Genomic DNA, 18,758 nt, shown 5'->3' on the forward strand with positions numbered 1-18,758 from the left:
TGATGATAGGCAGCTCATTGTCTTTGTCAAATCATGCAAAAAATATTTAGGTCATCAAGAGAGAAAAAATTTCCAGACAATCATCAATTAATGTGGACATACAGGACAGATTTTATTCTCCAGGGCATGATGGCTGACAGCAGGGAGCACACAGGCACCGACCTCGGACAAGCAGAATGGTGACACCCGGTTATAAATAGATTTACACAAGAAGAACTAGGACGCTCTGTTTAACGAGAAATACCGTAAACCTGTCGGTACAGAAAGGTGGAGATAACTATGATGAGATGGCTGGGCAGGACAGTGGAGAAGAAGGGTAGGTCTGGATAGCAGAAGAGAAGTGACTCTCTTCCAGAATACACAGTGAGGTGATCGTCTGCACTTCTCAGCATTCTGACCATAGGGGGAGCCACAACCTCAAGAAGCCAACTGAAGACCCAAGGAAATCATCATGACCAGGAGCAAGAACTTCCACCGAACTCTGTGCCTCTGGCTCCTCATCATACTCATCATCACTGGGGTAAGAGGGATAAGTATTATATTATCTTTGAGCTAACTGGGAGGGACCCCATGGAATATAATACATAGATTACTAAATAATTTACTGGTATTTGTTTGGGATTCTCTTGGGAAGAAGATTCAGTGTTCTCCACCTCAGGGTAATAATCTTTACATAATGATGTATGTCCTTGGAATTGAAACTGGGGGAGGGCCTTGTAGAGAAGGAGCTTGGTGTATGGTAGATATCTGACTCAATAACAGCACAATATCAATGAGCTACATCTACAGTAGGTCCAGGAAGGTGAGACATCATCTTAATATTGGAAATGAGTGAAATAAATTTTGTGTCTGATTCGTCAATTTGAGCATTGAAAACCCTCTCTGAGATGACTCTGGAAGCTGGGCAAGAGAGAACAGAGCGACTATTCTGGGCCAGTTCGGGCCACTGTTCTAGTCTGCCTGCCAGAATTCCATATGGTCAGGGAACACGGTCTGCACTGGAAAAGAGTCAGAGTCTAGGTATGACTGAACCCCGGTGTTGAGGCTGTATGTCTCTGTTCGCTGATTTGTCTCAGCTTTGCATGGCACATGAAAGAATTGCTCCATCATGTCCATGAGACTGAACTGGCCGCTGCTGTGACTTCTGCTACTTGTCTGACCCAGGGAGGGGTGGGGTGGAGATTGACCTCAGACACAATGACGACGGGAGTCTGCTCTTCGAAAACTAGAAGAAGTATTTCTTGGTAATAAAGTAATTTAACCTTGGCAACAGAAAAACATTCCCCCATTTGATAGCGAGAGTCTAAAATCATGGCTATCCAGTAATCATCAGACTGCTTCATGTGAATGATATGCCTGTCAATGCAAAAGTAAACAAGCATACAGCTCGCCATTCTCACCAGCCAGCCCGAGATGTCTTCCCAGCCCTGTTCCCTATTAAGATGATTGGTCATCAAGGTCAGTGTTGTCATCATCATCAGCCTTGTCCTACTGCACAAGCGACTACTCCTCCTCTAATGGCAGTGCGGTCACAGCGATCTGCAGCATCACAGAGCCAGGGGCGGACTGAGAACCCTCGGGGCCCCCGGGCAAAATAAATCAAGGGCCCCCTTACAGGCCCCACCCATGTTCTGCTGCAAGCCCCACCCTTGTCCCGCCTCCATGCCCCGCCTCCAGCCACACCCTACACAATCTTTAATAAGATTTCAAAGTTAAAGTGACACAAAAGGCACCCAGACCACGTCAGCTCATTGAAGTGGTCTGGGTACAGTGTCCCTTTTGCAACTCGAGCTGCAATGTTCTAGAGAAGCTGCATTGTTTACGTCCCAGCAATAAGTCGGCCTCTAGTCGCTGGCAGCCACCTGAGGGCTTCCTGGAGTAAAACAGACCTTTGGTCCGGTATCTGACGCTGGACGTCCTCACACTCTGCATGATGACCTCCAGGGTCAGATTTTTCCCCATAGGAAAGCATTGATTCAATGCTTTCGTATGGGGTGATCTAATCTCAGCGTCCATTAGTGAGCCTCTGTTAGAAGCAGTGTGGGCATAACTACTGTGAAGGGGGCACATATCTGGGCATAACTACTGTGAAAGGGGGGGAGGCCCTTCACAGTAGTTATTAACCCCTTTCAGCAGTCCCTCCTTCAGTGAATGGGGGACTGCTGAAAGGGGTTAATAACTACTGTGAAGGGCCTAGCCGTCTGGGTAACCCCACAGATCATCCCCCCACCCACCTTGTACTTGTTCCACTGATCCGCTACTTGCGGGCTACATGGGCATGAGTTCAGTCACTTCAGTGCGCAATCCCATCCTGCGGCGCGTGATCCAGCGAGACCCGTGACCTACAGTGGCGGGTCTCGCGGGATCACGCGCTGCAGGACGGGATTGCGCACTGAAGTGACTGAACTCATTCCCGCGCAGCCCACAAGTAGCGGAACAATTACAAGAGGGGTGGGGAATAGCCAAATAAAAAAATATTTTGAACCAAAAGGTGTTATGGGGGCTCTGTGGATGGCACTGTTATGGGGGCTCTGTGGATGGCACTGTTATGGGGGCTCTGTGGATGGCACTGTTATGGGGGCTCTGTGGATGGCACTGTTGTGGGGGCTCTGTGGATGGCACTGTTATGGGGGCTCTGTGGATGGCACTGTTATGGGGGCTCTGTGGATGGCACTGTTATGGGGGCTCTGTGGATGGCACTGCTATGGGGGCTCTGTGGATGACACTGTTGTGGGGGCTCTGTGGATGGCACTGTTATGGGGGCTCTGTGGATGGCACTGTTATGGGGGCTCTGTGGATGACACTGTTATGGGGGCTCTGTGGATGGCCCTGTTATGGGGATCTGTGGATGACACTGTTATGGGGGCTTTGTGGATGGCACTGTTATGGGGGCTCTGTGGATGGCACTGTTGTGGGGGCTCTGTGGATGACACTATTATGGGGGCTCTGTGGATGGCACTGTTATGGGGGCTCTGTGGATGGCACTGTTATGGGGGCGCTGTGGATGTCACTGTTATGGGGGCACTGTGGATGTCACTGTTGTGGGGGCTCTGGGGATGGCACTGTTATGGGGGCTCTGCGGATGGCACTGTTGTGGGGGCTTTGTGGATGGCACTGTTATGGGGGCTCTGTGGATGGCACTGTTATGGGGGCTCTGTGGATGGCACTGTTGTGGGGGCCCTGTGGATGGCACTGTTGTGGGGGCTCTGTGGATGTCACTGTTGTGGGGGCTCTGTGGATGGCACTGTTATGGGGGCTCTGCGGATGGCACTGTTATGGGGGCTTTGTGGATGGCACTGTTATGGGGGCTCTGTGGATGGCACTGTTGTGGGGGCTCTGTGGATGGCACTGTTGTGGGGGCTCTGCGGATAGCACTGTTATGGGGGCTTTGTGGATGGCACTGTTATGGGGGCTCTGTGGATGGCACTGTTGTGGGGGCCCTGTGGATGGCACTGTTGTGGGGGCTCTGTGGATGGCACTGTTGTGGGGGCTCTGTGGATGGCACTGTTATGGGGGCTCTGCGGATGGCACTGTTATGGGGGCTTTGTGGATGGCACTGTTATGGGGGCTCTGTGGATGGCACTGTCGTGGGGGCTCTGTGGATGGCACTGTGGGTGACACATATATAGCACCTTATGCTATATATGTGTCATTCACAGATCCCCCCATAACAGTGTCCCTGTGAGTGAATGACCCCCAATACAGGGTCTGGGGGCCGGCATCTGGTGTTGTAATGGCAGCGGGGCCCGGTGCAGTCACTGTCTTCTATTACACCGGGCCCCGCTCACTGTAATACTAATATTCATATGTGAACAACTTGAAATCCTCTGCGATCCTCTCCCTCTCTGTACTCACAACCTCAGTAGCAGGCCGGGCGGCAGCGCAACTCACTGACGTCACACAATATACAGTATACCGCTACACTGTGTAGTCTGTTCTATTAGCACCATTGTTTTGTGGTGGTGGACAGAAAATAATCTGGAAGTGCCCCTCCCGAGACCAGGCTCTGACTGCTAGGGGGGGTCTGCTGAGCTAACGGATGCCCCCTATGGCAGCAGCACCACCATAGCCCCCATATATGGCTAAAAAAATACACCATTTTCTACCGCACCGGGTGACACCAGCCCTAGCAACGCCACTGGCTCCGCCTGCTTCATTCATAAAGTGGGAGGAGCAGGCGTGTGACGTCAGTGAGTTGCGCTGCCGCCCGGCCTGCTACTGAGGTTGTGAGTACAGAGAGGGAGAGGATCGCAGAGGATTTCAAGTTGTTCACATATGAATATTATTATTACAGTGAGCGGGGCCCGGTGTAATAGAATACAGTGACTGCACCGGGCCCCGCTGCCATTACCAGGCCAGCATAACATTCGGAATCGGGGTGCTGGGCACAGTGCTCCAGACTAAAAAAAATACCTAGTAGCCATTGGCTCCTGAACTGAAAAATTTAGGAGCCAAATTACATTTTTAGTCGCCAAATCAAAACTGAATCCAAATTTTGGTATCGTGACAACGCTACGCCGATCAGATCGGCGTAGGGTTGTTTCGATACCAAAGTTTTGATTCGCTTTCGTCACCATAAAAAAGTATTGCGATACTCAATACCGTGCAAAAAAAAAAAACACCAAAAAAAGCCGCGTGCATTTCGCATTTTATGAAACGGACACAGCGCTATGTAATATGTTTATTTATTGTTTATATATTTTATATGTAAAATTGGGAAAGGGGGGATTTAAACTTAATATTTTAGGGTACTTTCACACTAGCGTTTTTCATTTCCGGCATAGAGTTCCGTCACAGGGGCTCTATACCGGAAAAGATGTCTTCAGGTCAGTCTTTTTGACTGATCAGGCAAAAGATAAAACCGCAGCATTCTACGGTTTTATCTCTGGCGAAAAAAACTGAAGATTTGCCTGAATGCCGGATTCAGCATTTTTCCCCATAGGAATGTATTAGTGCTGGATCCGGCAATCAAAATACCGGAATGCCGGATCCATCCTTCCGGTTGAACCGTGCGATTTTCACGCATGGTTGCTAGGATGAAAGTCTATTCACTGTATTACTTTCCCTTATAACAACATGGTTATAAGGGGAAATAATAGCATTCTTTAATGCAGAATGCGTAGTAGAAGGTCAATATAATAAACATTGGTGGCGCAGTGCGCCCCCCCCCCAACACCCCAGTATAACAAACATTGGTGGCGCAGTGCGTCCCCCCCAACATAATAAACATTGGTGGCGCAGTGCGCCCCCCCCCCAACATAATAAACATTGGTGGCGCAGTGCGCCCCCCCCCAACACCCCAGTATAATAAACATTGGTGGCGCAGTGCGCCCCCCCCCAACATAATAAACATTGGTGGCGCAGTGCGTCCCCCCCAACACCCCAGTATAATAAACATTGGTGGCGCAGTGCGTCCCCCCCCAACATAATAAACATTGGTGGCGCAGTGCGTCCCCCCCCAACACAATAAACATTGGTGGCGCAGTACGCCCCCCTCCCTAGTATAATAAATATATAAACATTGGTGGGCAGTGTGCCCCCCCCTCTCCCTAGTATAATAAATATATAAACATTGGTGGGCAGTGCGCCTTCCCCCCCTAGTATAATAAATATATAAACATTGGTGGGCAGTGCGCCCCCCCCCCCCTAGTATAATAAATATATAAACATTGGTGGGCAGTGCCAATGAGGGTTAAAAAAATAAATTTATTAACTCACCTCCTCCAATTGATCGCGTAGCAGCCGGTCTCCTGTACTTTCTTCAGGACCTGTGGTGACATCACTGTGCTCATCACATGATACATCACATGATCCATCACCATGGTAATGGACCATGTGATGGAGCTCAGTGACGTCACCACAGGTCCTGAAGAAAGTACAGGAGACCGGCAGCTGCGCAATCAATTGGAGGGGGTGAGTTAATTTATTTATTTTTTTAACCCTCATTGGCACTGCCCACTGCGCCACCAATGTTTATTACACTGGGGGGGCGCACTCAATGTTTATTATACTGGGGGGGCCCCGCACTCAATGTTTATTATACTGGGGGGGGCCGCACTCAATATTTATTATACTGGGGGGGGGCCGGCACTCAATGTTTATTATACTGGGGGGGGGCGCCGCACTCAATGTTTATTATACTGGGGGGGGGCGCACTCAATGTTTATTATACTGGGGGGGGGGCACACTCAATGTTTATTATACTGGGGGGGGCGCACTCAATATTTATTATACTGGGGGGGCACTCAATGTTTATTATACTGGGGGGGCCGCACTCAATGTTTATTATACTGGGGGGGGGCGCACTCAATGTTTATTATACTGGGGGGGCCGCACTCAATGTTTATTATACTGGGGGGGGGGCGCCACCAATGAAGATAACTGAGCTGTTAATACAAATACAGGAGGCGGGTGCTGGAATCAAATAGCCGGCACCCGACCTCTATGACGGGGAGCTGTGATCAGCGCAGTTAACCCCTCAGGTGCCGCGCCCTGTCATAGAGGTCGGGTGCCGGCTATTTGATTCCAGCACCCGACTCCTGTATTTGTATTAACAGCTCAGTTATCTTCATTGGTGGCGCAGTGGCCACAGCCGCTCCCCCTGTCCATCTTATTGGCCGCGGCGGCAGCAGCAGCACAGGGGGAGGGAGAGACTCTTCCACTGCGCTGCTGATAAGAACATGATAGTTCAGCTTCTGTGCCCGCCGCTGTATTCAGAGCTGCGGCGCGGCTCTAGTCGCAAATGGCGACAAGACTGGAGCCCTGGGGCATAACATTAACACATAATCTTATTCTGCGGCTGGCCCCCATCCCGGCCGGGCCCTCGGACCGTGTTCGAAGTGCCCGACCGGTCAGTCCGCCCCTGCACGGAGCACTGGCAGATCGCAATGTAACAAAATGTTTTTATACGTTGGGTTACAGGTAAGAGTCTACCGACACAACGTGTAAAGTCATGTGGCGGTGGGCAAGAGGTTGAACAAATTGGATTCATTATAAATTTCACAAAAATGAATTAGTCAAATGAATAAAAAGTTTTAGCGATTTGTTTAGATTGATTCACATAAGGGGGGAGAAAGAAGATGAAGGACCACTGGGCACTTAAAGGAAGTCGGAGGTGCTTGCCCTAACAGGCTCAGACAGACAACCTAGATTCAGCCGATCAGGAGGCAATATTCAGCCAGGTCCTTCTGCTGAGTACGAGCCAGATGCCATTCTGTTCTTTACTGTGGATGTGATCGGATGTGCTGTGGCAGTGTCTGCCGAAAAACCAATTGCAGATACAAGCAAATTACTAAGGACACTATAGGGACACTATAGGGACACTAGGAAAATCATTGGAAATATAATTGGGTAGATTTTAGAGTTTTAGCAGGGAAAGCTTATTACATAGAGTGAGTGATAGACTGGTCATTATTGTCTCATACAGATTACAAAATTACAAAATTCTGCAAGAAACTAACTTTTTCTGTAGTCACCCAGCTATTTTGTTTGGAGGGGGAAAGTTTCCACAGTTCATAGGCCTATTTCCAGCACCCCAATAGCATACATTTTGCTACAAAAGCTGAGCAATTGTCCTTTTTGTTCTAAAAACCATACTGCGTAATATCAGTGAATGTGTTTTGCTGCAATAACAGCATGTGTATACCAGTTAACTGTGAACACATTGTATTGCATCATAACCCGCAGTATTACTGAATGCATTCTGCTGCAAATACAGCATTTATTTACCAGTTACTTATTAACCGATAACTACATTAATATAGCAGTTTCATTTCATGCATTTTATTATCATTGAAATTGTCAATACCAATGTGCATTGTGTTTGTAGACAGGAAGAGACATTTAATAGTGCTTCTGTCTTTAAATGACTGAAACATGTGCAATTTTGCTAGTTTCATTTAATAATCCATGTACCAAACTCATGAGTTTTAAGTCTTAGGTCTCATATTAAAATGTCTGTAAAATAGAAGAGTTCTTGTCATTGGAGAGTTAGCACTTGGTAGTAGCTGCAGCAGCAGCACAAGCCATCCAGCCAGTAGTAGTAGGCCACATTTCTCCCCAGTAGAGTTGAGCGAACACCTGGATGTTCGGGTTCGAGAAGTTCGGCCGAACTTCCCGGAAATGTTCGGGTTCGGGATCCGAACCCGACCCGAACTTCGTCCTGAACCCGAACCCCATTGAAGTCAATGGGGACCCGAACTTTTGGGCACTAAAAAGGCTGTAAAACAGCCCAGGAAAGAGCTAAAGGGCTGCAAAAGGCAGCAACATGTAGGTAAATCCTCTGCAAACAAATGTGGATAGGGAAATGAATTAAAATAAAAATTAAAAAAATAAAAATTAACCAATATCAATTGGACAGAGGTCCCATAGCAGAGAATTGGGCTTCAAGTCAGCAGAGAATCAGTCTCTTCATGCCATAGCAAAGAATCTGGCTTCATGTCAGCAGAGAATCAGTCTCTTCACGCCACAGCAGAGAATCTGGCCTTATGTCAGTGCAGAATCTGTCTTCATGTCATAGCAGAGAATCAGGCTTCACGTCACCCACCACTGGAACAGGCCACTGTCACATATTTAGGCCCAGGCACCCAGGCAGAGGAGAGAGGTCCCGTAACATAGAATCTGGCATTATGTCAGCACAGAATCTGTCTTCATGTCATAGCAGAGAATCAGGCTTCACGTCACCCACCACTGGAACAGGCCACTGTCACATATTTAGGCCCAGGCACCCAGGAAGAGGAGAGAGGTCCCGTAACAGAGAATCTGGCATTATGTCAGCGCAGAATCTGTCTTCATGTCATAGCAGAGAATCAGGCTTCACGTCACCCACCACTGGAACAGGCCACTGTCACATATTTAGGCCCCGGCACCCAGACAGAGGAGAGAGGTCCCATAACAGAGAATCTGGCCTTATGTCAGCACAGAATCTGTCTTCATGTCATAGCAGAGAATCAGGCTTCACGTCACCCACCACTGGAACAGGCCACTGTCACACATTTAGGCCCCGGCACCCAGGCAGAGGAGAGAGGTCCCGTAACAGAGAATCTGGCCTTATGTCAGCGCAGAATCAGTCTTCATGTCATAGCAGAGAATCAGTCTTCACGTCACCCACCACTGGAACAGGCCACTGTCACATATTTAGGCCCAGGCACCCAGACAGAGGAGAGAGGTCCCATAACAGAGAATCTGGCCTTATGTCAGCACAGAATCTGTCTTCATGTCATAGCAGAGAATCAGGCTTCACGTCACCCACCACTGGAACAGGCCACTGTCACATATTTAGGCCCCGGCACCCAGACAGAGGAGAGAGGTCCCGTAACAGAGAATCTGGCCTTATGTCAGCACAGAATCTGTCTTCATGTCATAGCAAAGAATCAGGCTTCACGTCACCCACCACTGGAACAGGCCACTGTCACATATTTAGGCCCCGGCACCCAGACAGAGGAGAGAGGTCCCGTAACAGAGAATCTGGCCTTATGTCAGCACAGAATCTGTCTTCATGTCATAGCAGAGAATCAGGCTTCACGTCACCCACCACTGGAACAGGCCACTGTCACACATTTAGGCCCAGCCACCCAGACAGAGGAGAGAGGTCCCGTAACAGAGAATCTGGCCTTATGTCAGCACAGAATCTGTCTTCATGTCATAGCAGAGAATCAGGCTTCACGTCACCCACCACTGGAACAGGCCACTGTCACACATTTAGGCCCCGGCACCCAGGCAGAGGAGAGAAGTCCCGTAACAGAGAATCTGGCCTTATGTCAGCGCAGAATCAGTCTTCATGTCCTAACAGAGAATCAGGCTTCACGTCACCCACTGCTGGAACAGGCCACTGTCACATATTGAGGCCCCGGCACCCAGACAGAGGAGAGAGGTCCCGTAACAGAGAATCTGGCCTTATGTCAGCACAGAATCTGTCTTCATGTCATAGCAGAGAATCAGGCTTCACGTCACCCACCACTGGAACAGGCCACTGTCACACATTTAGGCCCAGGCACCCAGGCAGAGGAGAGAGGTCCCGTAACAGAGAATCTGGCTTCATGTCAGCACAGAATCAGTCTTCATGTCATAGCAGAGAATCAGGCTTCACGTCACCCACCACTGGAACAGGCCACTTGCAGCGTACTCAAGTTAGGTTTAGAAATGTTCCTGGGTGTTGTAGTGCAATAGACACTAACCTGAGACGGCTGACTCTCTGCAAGGGCAGGTGATGATGAGAAATGTTCGTGATGCCAGTGCCAATTAAACGGTGGCACGCCGTTTGCTGATAGCAGAAATAACTGAGGAACCACGTGATGTTAAAACAGAATTCAAACTGTAGTAGACATCATTTAGGGACATTGACGGGAGCGCAGTTCCTTTGAAGACAGTTGATTTTCAATACAGTTGATGCAGGCAATATATATATATATAGCAAGGTGACTTTAGAGTGTTAAACACAGGACTTGCAGTACAGGCAGCTTGCACTCTTTTCCTGACTGATCCTGGAACATAGAAACTCTTCTCCAAGGTCCAATGCCCTAGCTCTGGCGTATATCCTTGGTTTTATCTCTATCAAGTACCTCCTCTGTTGTCTTGAGTACCTCTTGCTTTTCTTGACTTGCCTCTGTCTCTCTCTCAGCTTCCTCAGGCTCATTAACTGTAGTGTTCCTGCTTCTGCGTATATGAATTCAGGAGGGGAACCTTTTCCTTGGATCTGGAACCCGGTTACAGGGACTGCATTACCCTCTCCTAGTCTGCAGGCTTCAGGCCTGGACTTGACTCTGACATTGTCTAATCTCTGGTTAGACTAGACTATCAACCTTAGACTGCCTTTTCCTTCCCTGACTGGGCCTTATATAAACTAGGGCTCCCTAGCTCCCTCTAGTGACTAAGAGCTGGAATGACACCCCTAGCAGGCCTGCACATGCAAATTTCACAGTAACAGGGAAGTACATAGCATTACATTATGAAGATGACTCATACCAACCTCCCCATAAATAAGGGGAAACGACAGCACAACAAGTGACCCTTCTGTAGTGACGGGCATTACAGTTCCCGTACACTACATACCCCGCTGCTTTAAGCTGAGTACGACCTCGTACTCCATCAGGGCCCGTCCAACTGGAATTTTCACCTGAAATAGAAAAAGAGACATGCAGGCATACATATATGTAATTCATCTGCATTTACATTCATATCAGGTCCAATTGGCAAAGGTGAAGGGTGGTGACAAGGGGCGTCGTTCTCTTCTCTCAGGATAGTGAATGGAACTGGGGCGCTGACCTGGCACAGCGTGACATTAATACCAGGATAGTCCATATGTGCAAATTGTCCTTAATAGAACAGCAAGAAACGGTAAAACAGTATAAAAGTTCTTGGAGGCTCAAAGAACAAATATGAGTCCGTACCCAGGTTACTTTCCTATAAATCACAGAGGCTCTCATGCGGTGGAGTCCATCTCTGGGCACATTTCCTTTAAAAAAGAGTAAGAATCTCAGAGGCTCAGGTTCTTTTGAGTCTATCTCCGGGCACGGTTCCTTAATATCAAGTTGCACAATATAAAACAAGTGCTGTAATACCCCTGATCAACCTGAAAAGGGGGTTAAGGGTAAAAGGTGCAACAAAGGAACAGGCACAACTTGGCGTGGGATAGCAAAAGCAGCCAGGAGGTCCTGGAAACAAACTTGGCTTCGTTGACTTTAATACTTCAGTGGTTAACACCTACCACTGAGCCGTGGATAAACTGGCAGCAGCAACAAACGACCAGGAAACATAGGACTCCTGTCCTGGAAGGGTTAAGCTTTCAACATCATTCTTTAGCAAAATAAATCAAAGGCCTAGCAGGCTGATTCACAGTGGCATGTCATAATCACCTGGCTCTGCTGGCAAATACGGCCTGTAGTAGTCCTCTGCAGGAGGATGTGCCCACATTACAGTGTTAGGGGGCAGCTGCAAAGTGAAGGGACCCCTAATAGGTATTGGCCCCATAGGCCTAGGGGTAAACACTCTTGTGGACCGTACCGGTCCCGGCATAATGATTGTGGGTTGTGCTGCATTGGGTACCGCCGCCGCAAGCGGTCCGGTGGGCTCTGTGCAGCAATTCCCACGAATAGTGGGTCTTCTTTGGGGCCTGGACGGAGCAGTGTTAGCAGACGGTGGTTTACGGGTGGTGACAGGCACCCTTACCTCGTCTCCTTTAGGCGGCGTCTGGATCCTGGCGGTGGCAATCTTGCGCAGCTCCTGCAACTTTTCCTCCAGCCGGACGATCTGGTCACCGATGCTTTCCGTGTCGGAATCGCTGTCCACTGCTGGCGTCGCCGGCGCAGGTACAGTCAACGATGCGTCGGACGCGGCCGCGTCAGGCTCCGGTGGCGCATCGGGTCTCCTTCCCTTACGGATATTCTCCAGGGTAACACGGAGTCCCTTGAGATTTTCCAAGTCCTGAATTGTCTTCTCCCGACGAGGCAGTTCGGGGGAAGGATAGGGGCTCACCCATTTTTCCAACACGGTTGGCTGCCAGAAGACATTAGGCCCAATGAAGGAGCCTCACTCCTGGAAGGTGTGGTGGGCCTGTTCTGGAGAGCGTTCAGGTTCCCGCTCGCAGCCAGAGTAGTCTTCTTCTGCCTCCCAGTCCTCAGGTTCTCGCTTGGGACGGGTCACAGCAGTCGCATATGGGCCTCTCAGGCTCTCGGCAGGGGTGAACTCCACCTCCTCTCCCTCGCGGAGGCTATGCTGATACGAAGGGAGGTAGTCTCTCTTAACAGATCTCCTGTTGACGTATAAGTCTCTGCCAGTTAGGTAGTCTTGTATGAACCCGTAGCCACGGGTTTTGTCAAAGGACACCACCAACCCCTTTCTCCTTTCCAGGCGGGGTTGGGTACTGGTGTGGCGCTCGTGAATAGTCTTGGTTAATTCCTCATAGTAAATTTTAGTTTTTGTGTTCCTCTTTATAGCGGCCTCCCGGATTTCTGCCATCAATGAGGACCACTTGAAAGAGGGCTGAAAGAAGTCTCTCCAAGAGCCATAATGGAGCTCCGGTTCTTTCCCCAGTGGCGGGCAGGCGGGTCTCTCCGGTCCCGGAAAGTAGGCCGGTGGAGCCTCCTCTGGCTCGACACCAACGACATCCGTCTTCAATAGCTCAGGTGCAGACATAGTAGCAGAGCAGTCCTCACTCTCCAACATGCTCGATCCTTCTCTGGAGAGCGACATGGTGGCGCCAATAAGATCAGCCAGATCCTCCCATTGCACTGGGAGGCCGCCCCCCAAGTATTCCAGTATACGGAAGGCGGAGTCCATGCTGGCAGACATGCAAAGGTCCAGACAGGCTATGGCGCCTGACCTTGAACCCTTTCCCGCTTTTTCATCAAAAAGGCGCCAACTTTTCCCGCATTTTCGGGATGAAGATGACGCAGCAGTAAATTCAGCAAGCTCAGCGGCCATCTTTAGCAAAATCCGCTGTCTATTCACTGTCAGCAAGCAGGATGATAAAAAGTCCATAAAACCACACTCCGATGTGGCGATTTCTTTCCTCTTGATAGCGCAACACTGCACAGCGCTTTTTGGAGGTTTTAGGCACACTTTGGGTATGTTTTTCAGTCCACAAAGTCCACTTTAATAAAACAGGCAATTTGTCACTTTGGTCACAGGGCAACTGTATAAGGCACAAAGTTCACGCTTCTTGCACTAGAAAGCGTGCGTATCCTGTTCGTGACGCCAAAAGAGAGGTGCAGCGTACTCAAGTTAGGTTTAGAAATGTTCCTGGGTGTTGTAGTGCAATAGACACTAACCTGAGACGGCTGACTCTCTGCAAGGGCAGGTGATGATGAGAAATGTTCGTGACGCCAGTGCCAATTAAACGGTGGCATGCCGTTTGCTGATAGCAGGAATAACTGAGGAACCACGTGATGTTAAAACAGAATTCAAACTTTAGTAGTCATCATTTAGGGACATTGACGGGAGCGCAGTTCCTTTGAAGACAGTTGATTTTCAATACAGTTGATGCAGGCAATATATATATATATAGCAAGGTGACTTTAGAGTGTTAAACACAGGACTTGCAGTACAGGCAGCTTGCACTCTATTCCTGACTGATCCTGGAACATAGAAACTCTTCTCCAAGGTCCAATGCCCTAGCTCTGGCGTATATCCTTGGTTTTATCTCTATCAAGTACCTCCTCTGTTGTCTTGAGTACCTCTTGCTTTTCTTGACTTGCCTCTGTCTCTCTCTCAGTTTCCTCAGGCTCATTAACTGTAGTGTTCCTGCTTCTGCGTATATGAATTCAGGAGGGGAACCTTTTCCTTGTATCTGGAACCCGGTTACAGGGACTGCATTACCCTCTCCTAGTCTGCAGGCTTCAGGCCTGGACTTGACTCTGACATTGTCTAATCTCTGGTTAGACTAGACTATCAACCTTAGACTGCCTTTCCCTTCCCTGACTGGGCCTTATATAAACTAGGGCTCCCTAGCTCCCTCTAGTGACTAAGAGCTGGAATGACACCCCTAGCAGGCCTGCACATGCAAATTTCACAGTAACAGGGAAGTACATAGCATTACATTATGAAGATGACTCATACCAACCTCCCCATAAATATGGGGAAACGACAGCACAACAAGTGACCCTTCTGTAGTGACGGGCATTACAGTTCCCGTACACTACACACTTTCACACATTTAGGCCCTGGCACCCAGACAGAGGAGAGAGGTCCCGTAACAGAGAATCTGGCTTCATGTCAGCATAGAATCAGTCTTCATGTCATAGCAGAGAATCAGGCTTCACGTCACCCACCACTGGAACAGGCCACTGTCACATATTTAGGCCCAGGCACCCAGACAGAGGAGAGAGGTCCCGTAACAGAGAATCTGGCTTCATGTAAGCACAGAATCAGTCTTCGTGTCATAGCAGAGAATCAGGCTTCACGTCACCCACCACTCGAACAGGCCACTATCAGATATTTTTAGGCCCCGGCACCCAGACAGAGGAGAGGTTCATTCAACTTTGGGTTGCCCCGCAATATAATGGTAAAATGAAAATAAAAATAGGATTGAATGAGGAAGTGCCCTGGAGTAGAATAATATATTGTTAAGGGGAGGTAGTTAATATCTAATCTGCACAAGGGATGGACAGGTCCTGTGGGATCCATGCCTGGTTCATTTTTATGAACGTCAGCTTGTCCACATTGGCTGTAGACAGGCGGCTGCGTTTGTCTGTAATGACGCCCCCTGCCGTGCTGAATACACGTTCAGACAAAACGCTGGCCGCCGGGCAGGCCAGCACCTCCAAGGCATAAAAGGCTAGCTCTGGCCACGTGGACAATTTGGAGACCCAGAAGTTGAATGGGGCCGAACCATCAGTCAGTACGTGGAGGGGTGTGCACAGGTACTGTTCCACCATGTTAGTGAAATGTTGGCTCCTGCTAACACGTTCCGTATCAGGTGGTGTGGCAGTTAGCTGTGGCGTGGTGACAAAACTTTTCCACATCTCTGCCATGCTAACCCTGCCCTCAGAGGAGCTGGCCGTGACACAGCTGCATTGGCGACCTCTTGCTCCTCCTCTGCCTTTACCTTGGGCTTCCACTGGTTCCCCTGTGACATTTGGGAATGCTCTCAGTAGCGCGTCTACCAACGTGCGCTTGTACTCGCGCATCTTCCTATCACGCTCCAGTGTAGGAAGTAAGGTGGGCACATTGTCTTTGTACCGGGGATCCAGCAGGGTGGCAACCCAGTAGTCCGCACACGTTAAAATGTGGGCAACTCTGCTGTCGTTGCGCAGGCACTGCAGCATGTAGTCGCTCATGTGTGCCAGGCTGCCCAGAGGTAAGGACAAGCTGTCCTCTGTGGGAGGCGTATCGTCATCGTCCTGTGTTTCCCCCCAGCCACGCACCAGTGATGGGCCCGAGCTGCTTTGGGTGCCACCCCGCTGTGAACATGCTTCATCCTCCTCCACCTCCTCCTCATCCTCGTCCTCCTCGTCCTCCAGTAGTGGGCCCTGTCTGGCCACATTTGTACCTGGCCTCTGGTGTTGCAAAAAACCTCCCTCTGAGTCACTTCGAAGAGACTGGCCTGAAAGTGCTAAAAATGACCCCTCTTCCTCCTCTTCCTCCTGGGCCACCTCCTCTTTCATCATCGCCCTAAGTGTTTTCTCAAGGAGACATAGAAGTGGTATTGTAACGCTGATAACGGCGTCATCGCCACTGGCCATGTTGGTGGAGTACTCGAAACAGCGCAACAGGGCACACAGGTCTCGCATGGAGGCCCAGTCATTGGTGGTGAAGTGGGTCTGATCCGCAGTGTGACTGACCCGTGCGTGCTGCAGCTGAAACTCCACTATGGCCTGCTGCTGCTCGCACAGTCTGTCCAGCATATGCAAGGTGGAGTTCCACCTGGTGGGCACGTCGCATATGAGGCGGTGAGCGGGAAGGCCGAAGTTACGCTGTAGCGCAGACAGGCGAGCAGCGGCAGGGTGTGAACGCCGGAAGCGCGAACAGACGGCCCGCACTTTATGCAGCAGCTCTGACATGTCGGGGTAGTTGCGAATGAACTTCTGCACCACCAAATTCAGCACATGCGCCAGGCAAGGGATGTGCGTCAAACCGGCTAGTCCCAGAGCTGCAACGAGATTTTGCCCATTATCGCACACCACCAGGCCGGGCTTGAGGCTCACCGGCAGCAACCACTCGTCGGTCTGTTGTTCTATACCCCCCCACAACTCCTGTGCGGTGTGGGGCCTGTCCCCCAAACATATGAGTTTCAGAATGGCCTGCTGACGTTTACCCCGGGCTGTGCTGAAGTTGGTGGTGAAGGTGTGTGGCTGACTGGATGAGCAGGTGGAAGAAGAGGAGGAGGAAGCTGAGTAGAAGGAGGAGGAGACAGGAGGCAAAGAATGTTGCCCTGCGATCCTTGGCGGCGGAAGGACGTGCGCCAAACAGCTCTCCGCCTGGGGCCCAGCCGCCACTACATTTACCCAGTGTGCAGTTAGGGAGATATAGCGTCCCTGGCCGTGCTTACTTGTCCACGTATCTGTGGTTAGGTGGACCTTGCCACAGATGGCGTTGCGCAGTGCACACTTTTTATCGGACACTTGTTTGTGCCGGGAAGGCACGGCTCTCTTGGAGAAGTAGTGCCGGCTAGGAACAACATACTGTGGGACAGCAAGCGACATGAGCTGTTTGAAGCTGTGTGTGTCCACCAGCCTAAATGACAGCATTTCATAGGCCAGTAGTTTAGAAATGCTGGCATTCAGGGCCAGGGATCGAGGGTGGCTAGGTGGGAATTTACGCTTTCTCTCAAATGTTTGTGAGATGGAGAGCTGAACGCTGCCGTGTGACATGGTTGAGATGCTTGGTGAAGCAGGTGGTGGTGTTGGTGGTACATCCCATGTTTGCTGGGCGGCAGGTGCCAACGTTGCTCCAGAGGCGGAGGAAGAGTCCGAGGCGGCGGCAGCAGCAGCAGAAGAGTCCGAGGCGGCGGCAGCAGCAGAAGAGGCCGAGGCGGCAGCAGCAGAAGAGGTAGCAGGGGGAGCCTGAGTGACTTCCTTGTTTTTAAGGTGTTTACTCCACTGCAGTTCATGCTTTGCATGCAGGTGCCTGGTCATGCAGGTTGTGCTAAGGTTCAGAACGTTAATGCCTCGCTTCAGGCTCTGATGGCACAGCGTGCAAACCACTCGGGTCTTGTCGTCAGCACATTGCTTGAAGAAGTGCCATGCCAGGGAACTCCTTGAAGCTGCCTTTGGGGTGCTCGGTCCCAGATGTCGGCGGTCAGTAGCAGGCGGAGTCTCTTGGCGGCGGGTGTTCTGATTTTGCCCACTGCTCCCTCTTTTGCTACGCTGTTGGCTCGGTCTCACCACTGCCTCTTCCTCTGAACTGTGAAAGTCAGTGACACGACCTTCATTCCATGTGGGGTCTAGGACCTCATCGTCCCTTGCATCGTCTTCCACCCAGTCTTGATCCCTGACCTCCTGTTCAGTCTGCACACTGCAGAAAGACGCAGCAGTTGGCACCTGTGTTTCGTCATCATCAGAGACGTGCTGAGGTGGTATTCCCATGTCCTTATCATCAGGAAACATAAGTGGTTGTGCGTTAGTGCATTCTATCTCTTCCACCCCTGGGGAAGGGCTAGGTGGATGCCCTTGGGAAACCCTGGCAGCAGAGTCTTCAAACAGCATAAGAGACTGCTGCATAACTTGAGGCTCAGACAGTTTCCCTGATATGCATGGGGGTGATGTGACAGACCGATGGGCTTGGTTTTCATGCGCCATCTGTGCGCTTTCTGCAGAAGACTGGGTGGGAGATAATGTGAACGTACTGGATCCACTGTCGGCCACCCAATTGACTAATGCCTGTACCTGCTCAGGCCTTACCATCCTTAGAACGGCATTGGGCCCCACCAAATATCCTTGTAAATTCTGCTGGCTACTGGGACCTGAGGTAGTTGGTTCACTAGGACGTGTGGCTGAACGGCCACTTTCTCTCCCAGCACCAGAGGGTCCACTAACACCACCACGACCATGTCTACGTCCGCGTCCCTTATTAGATGTTTTCCTCATTGTTCCCGTTCACCACAATTTTGAGAATGGCAAATTTGGGAATAGTTTTTCAACCCAGAACAAAAACTGTGCTTTTACGGTCACTACAAATAACTTGACCAGCTCAAACAGTACAGATTTGGTTGAATAGAAATGTGAGGCCTGTTTTTTTTTGCGCTGTGTGACAGGTATAGGTTTAATCACAGAATTAGACTTGTATCTGCACGCTAGCGTGTGTCTTAGGTTTTTCTGAATGAC

The 18,758-nt window shown here is 50.1% G+C and overlaps 1 protein-coding gene across 1 annotated transcript in view; it reads left to right on the forward strand.

Annotated features, from left to right (window-relative positions):
• The first annotated feature begins 327 nt into the window (after nucleotides 1-327).
• The window catches only part of LOC121001430 (NXPE family member 3-like), a 118,608-nt gene continuing 100,177 nt past the window's right edge, over nucleotides 328-18,758 (forward strand). The window contains exon 1 of the mRNA XM_040432493.1: nucleotides 328-520. Coding sequence (XP_040288427.1) covers nucleotides 452-520 — 69 coding nt within the window. The 5' untranslated portion in view covers nucleotides 328-451. The remainder of the gene's footprint in view (nucleotides 521-18,758) is intronic.

This window comes from Bufo bufo, chromosome 5 (genome assembly GCF_905171765.1).
Source record: "Bufo bufo chromosome 5, aBufBuf1.1, whole genome shotgun sequence".
Taxonomy (NCBI): Eukaryota; Metazoa; Chordata; class Amphibia; order Anura; family Bufonidae; genus Bufo; species Bufo bufo.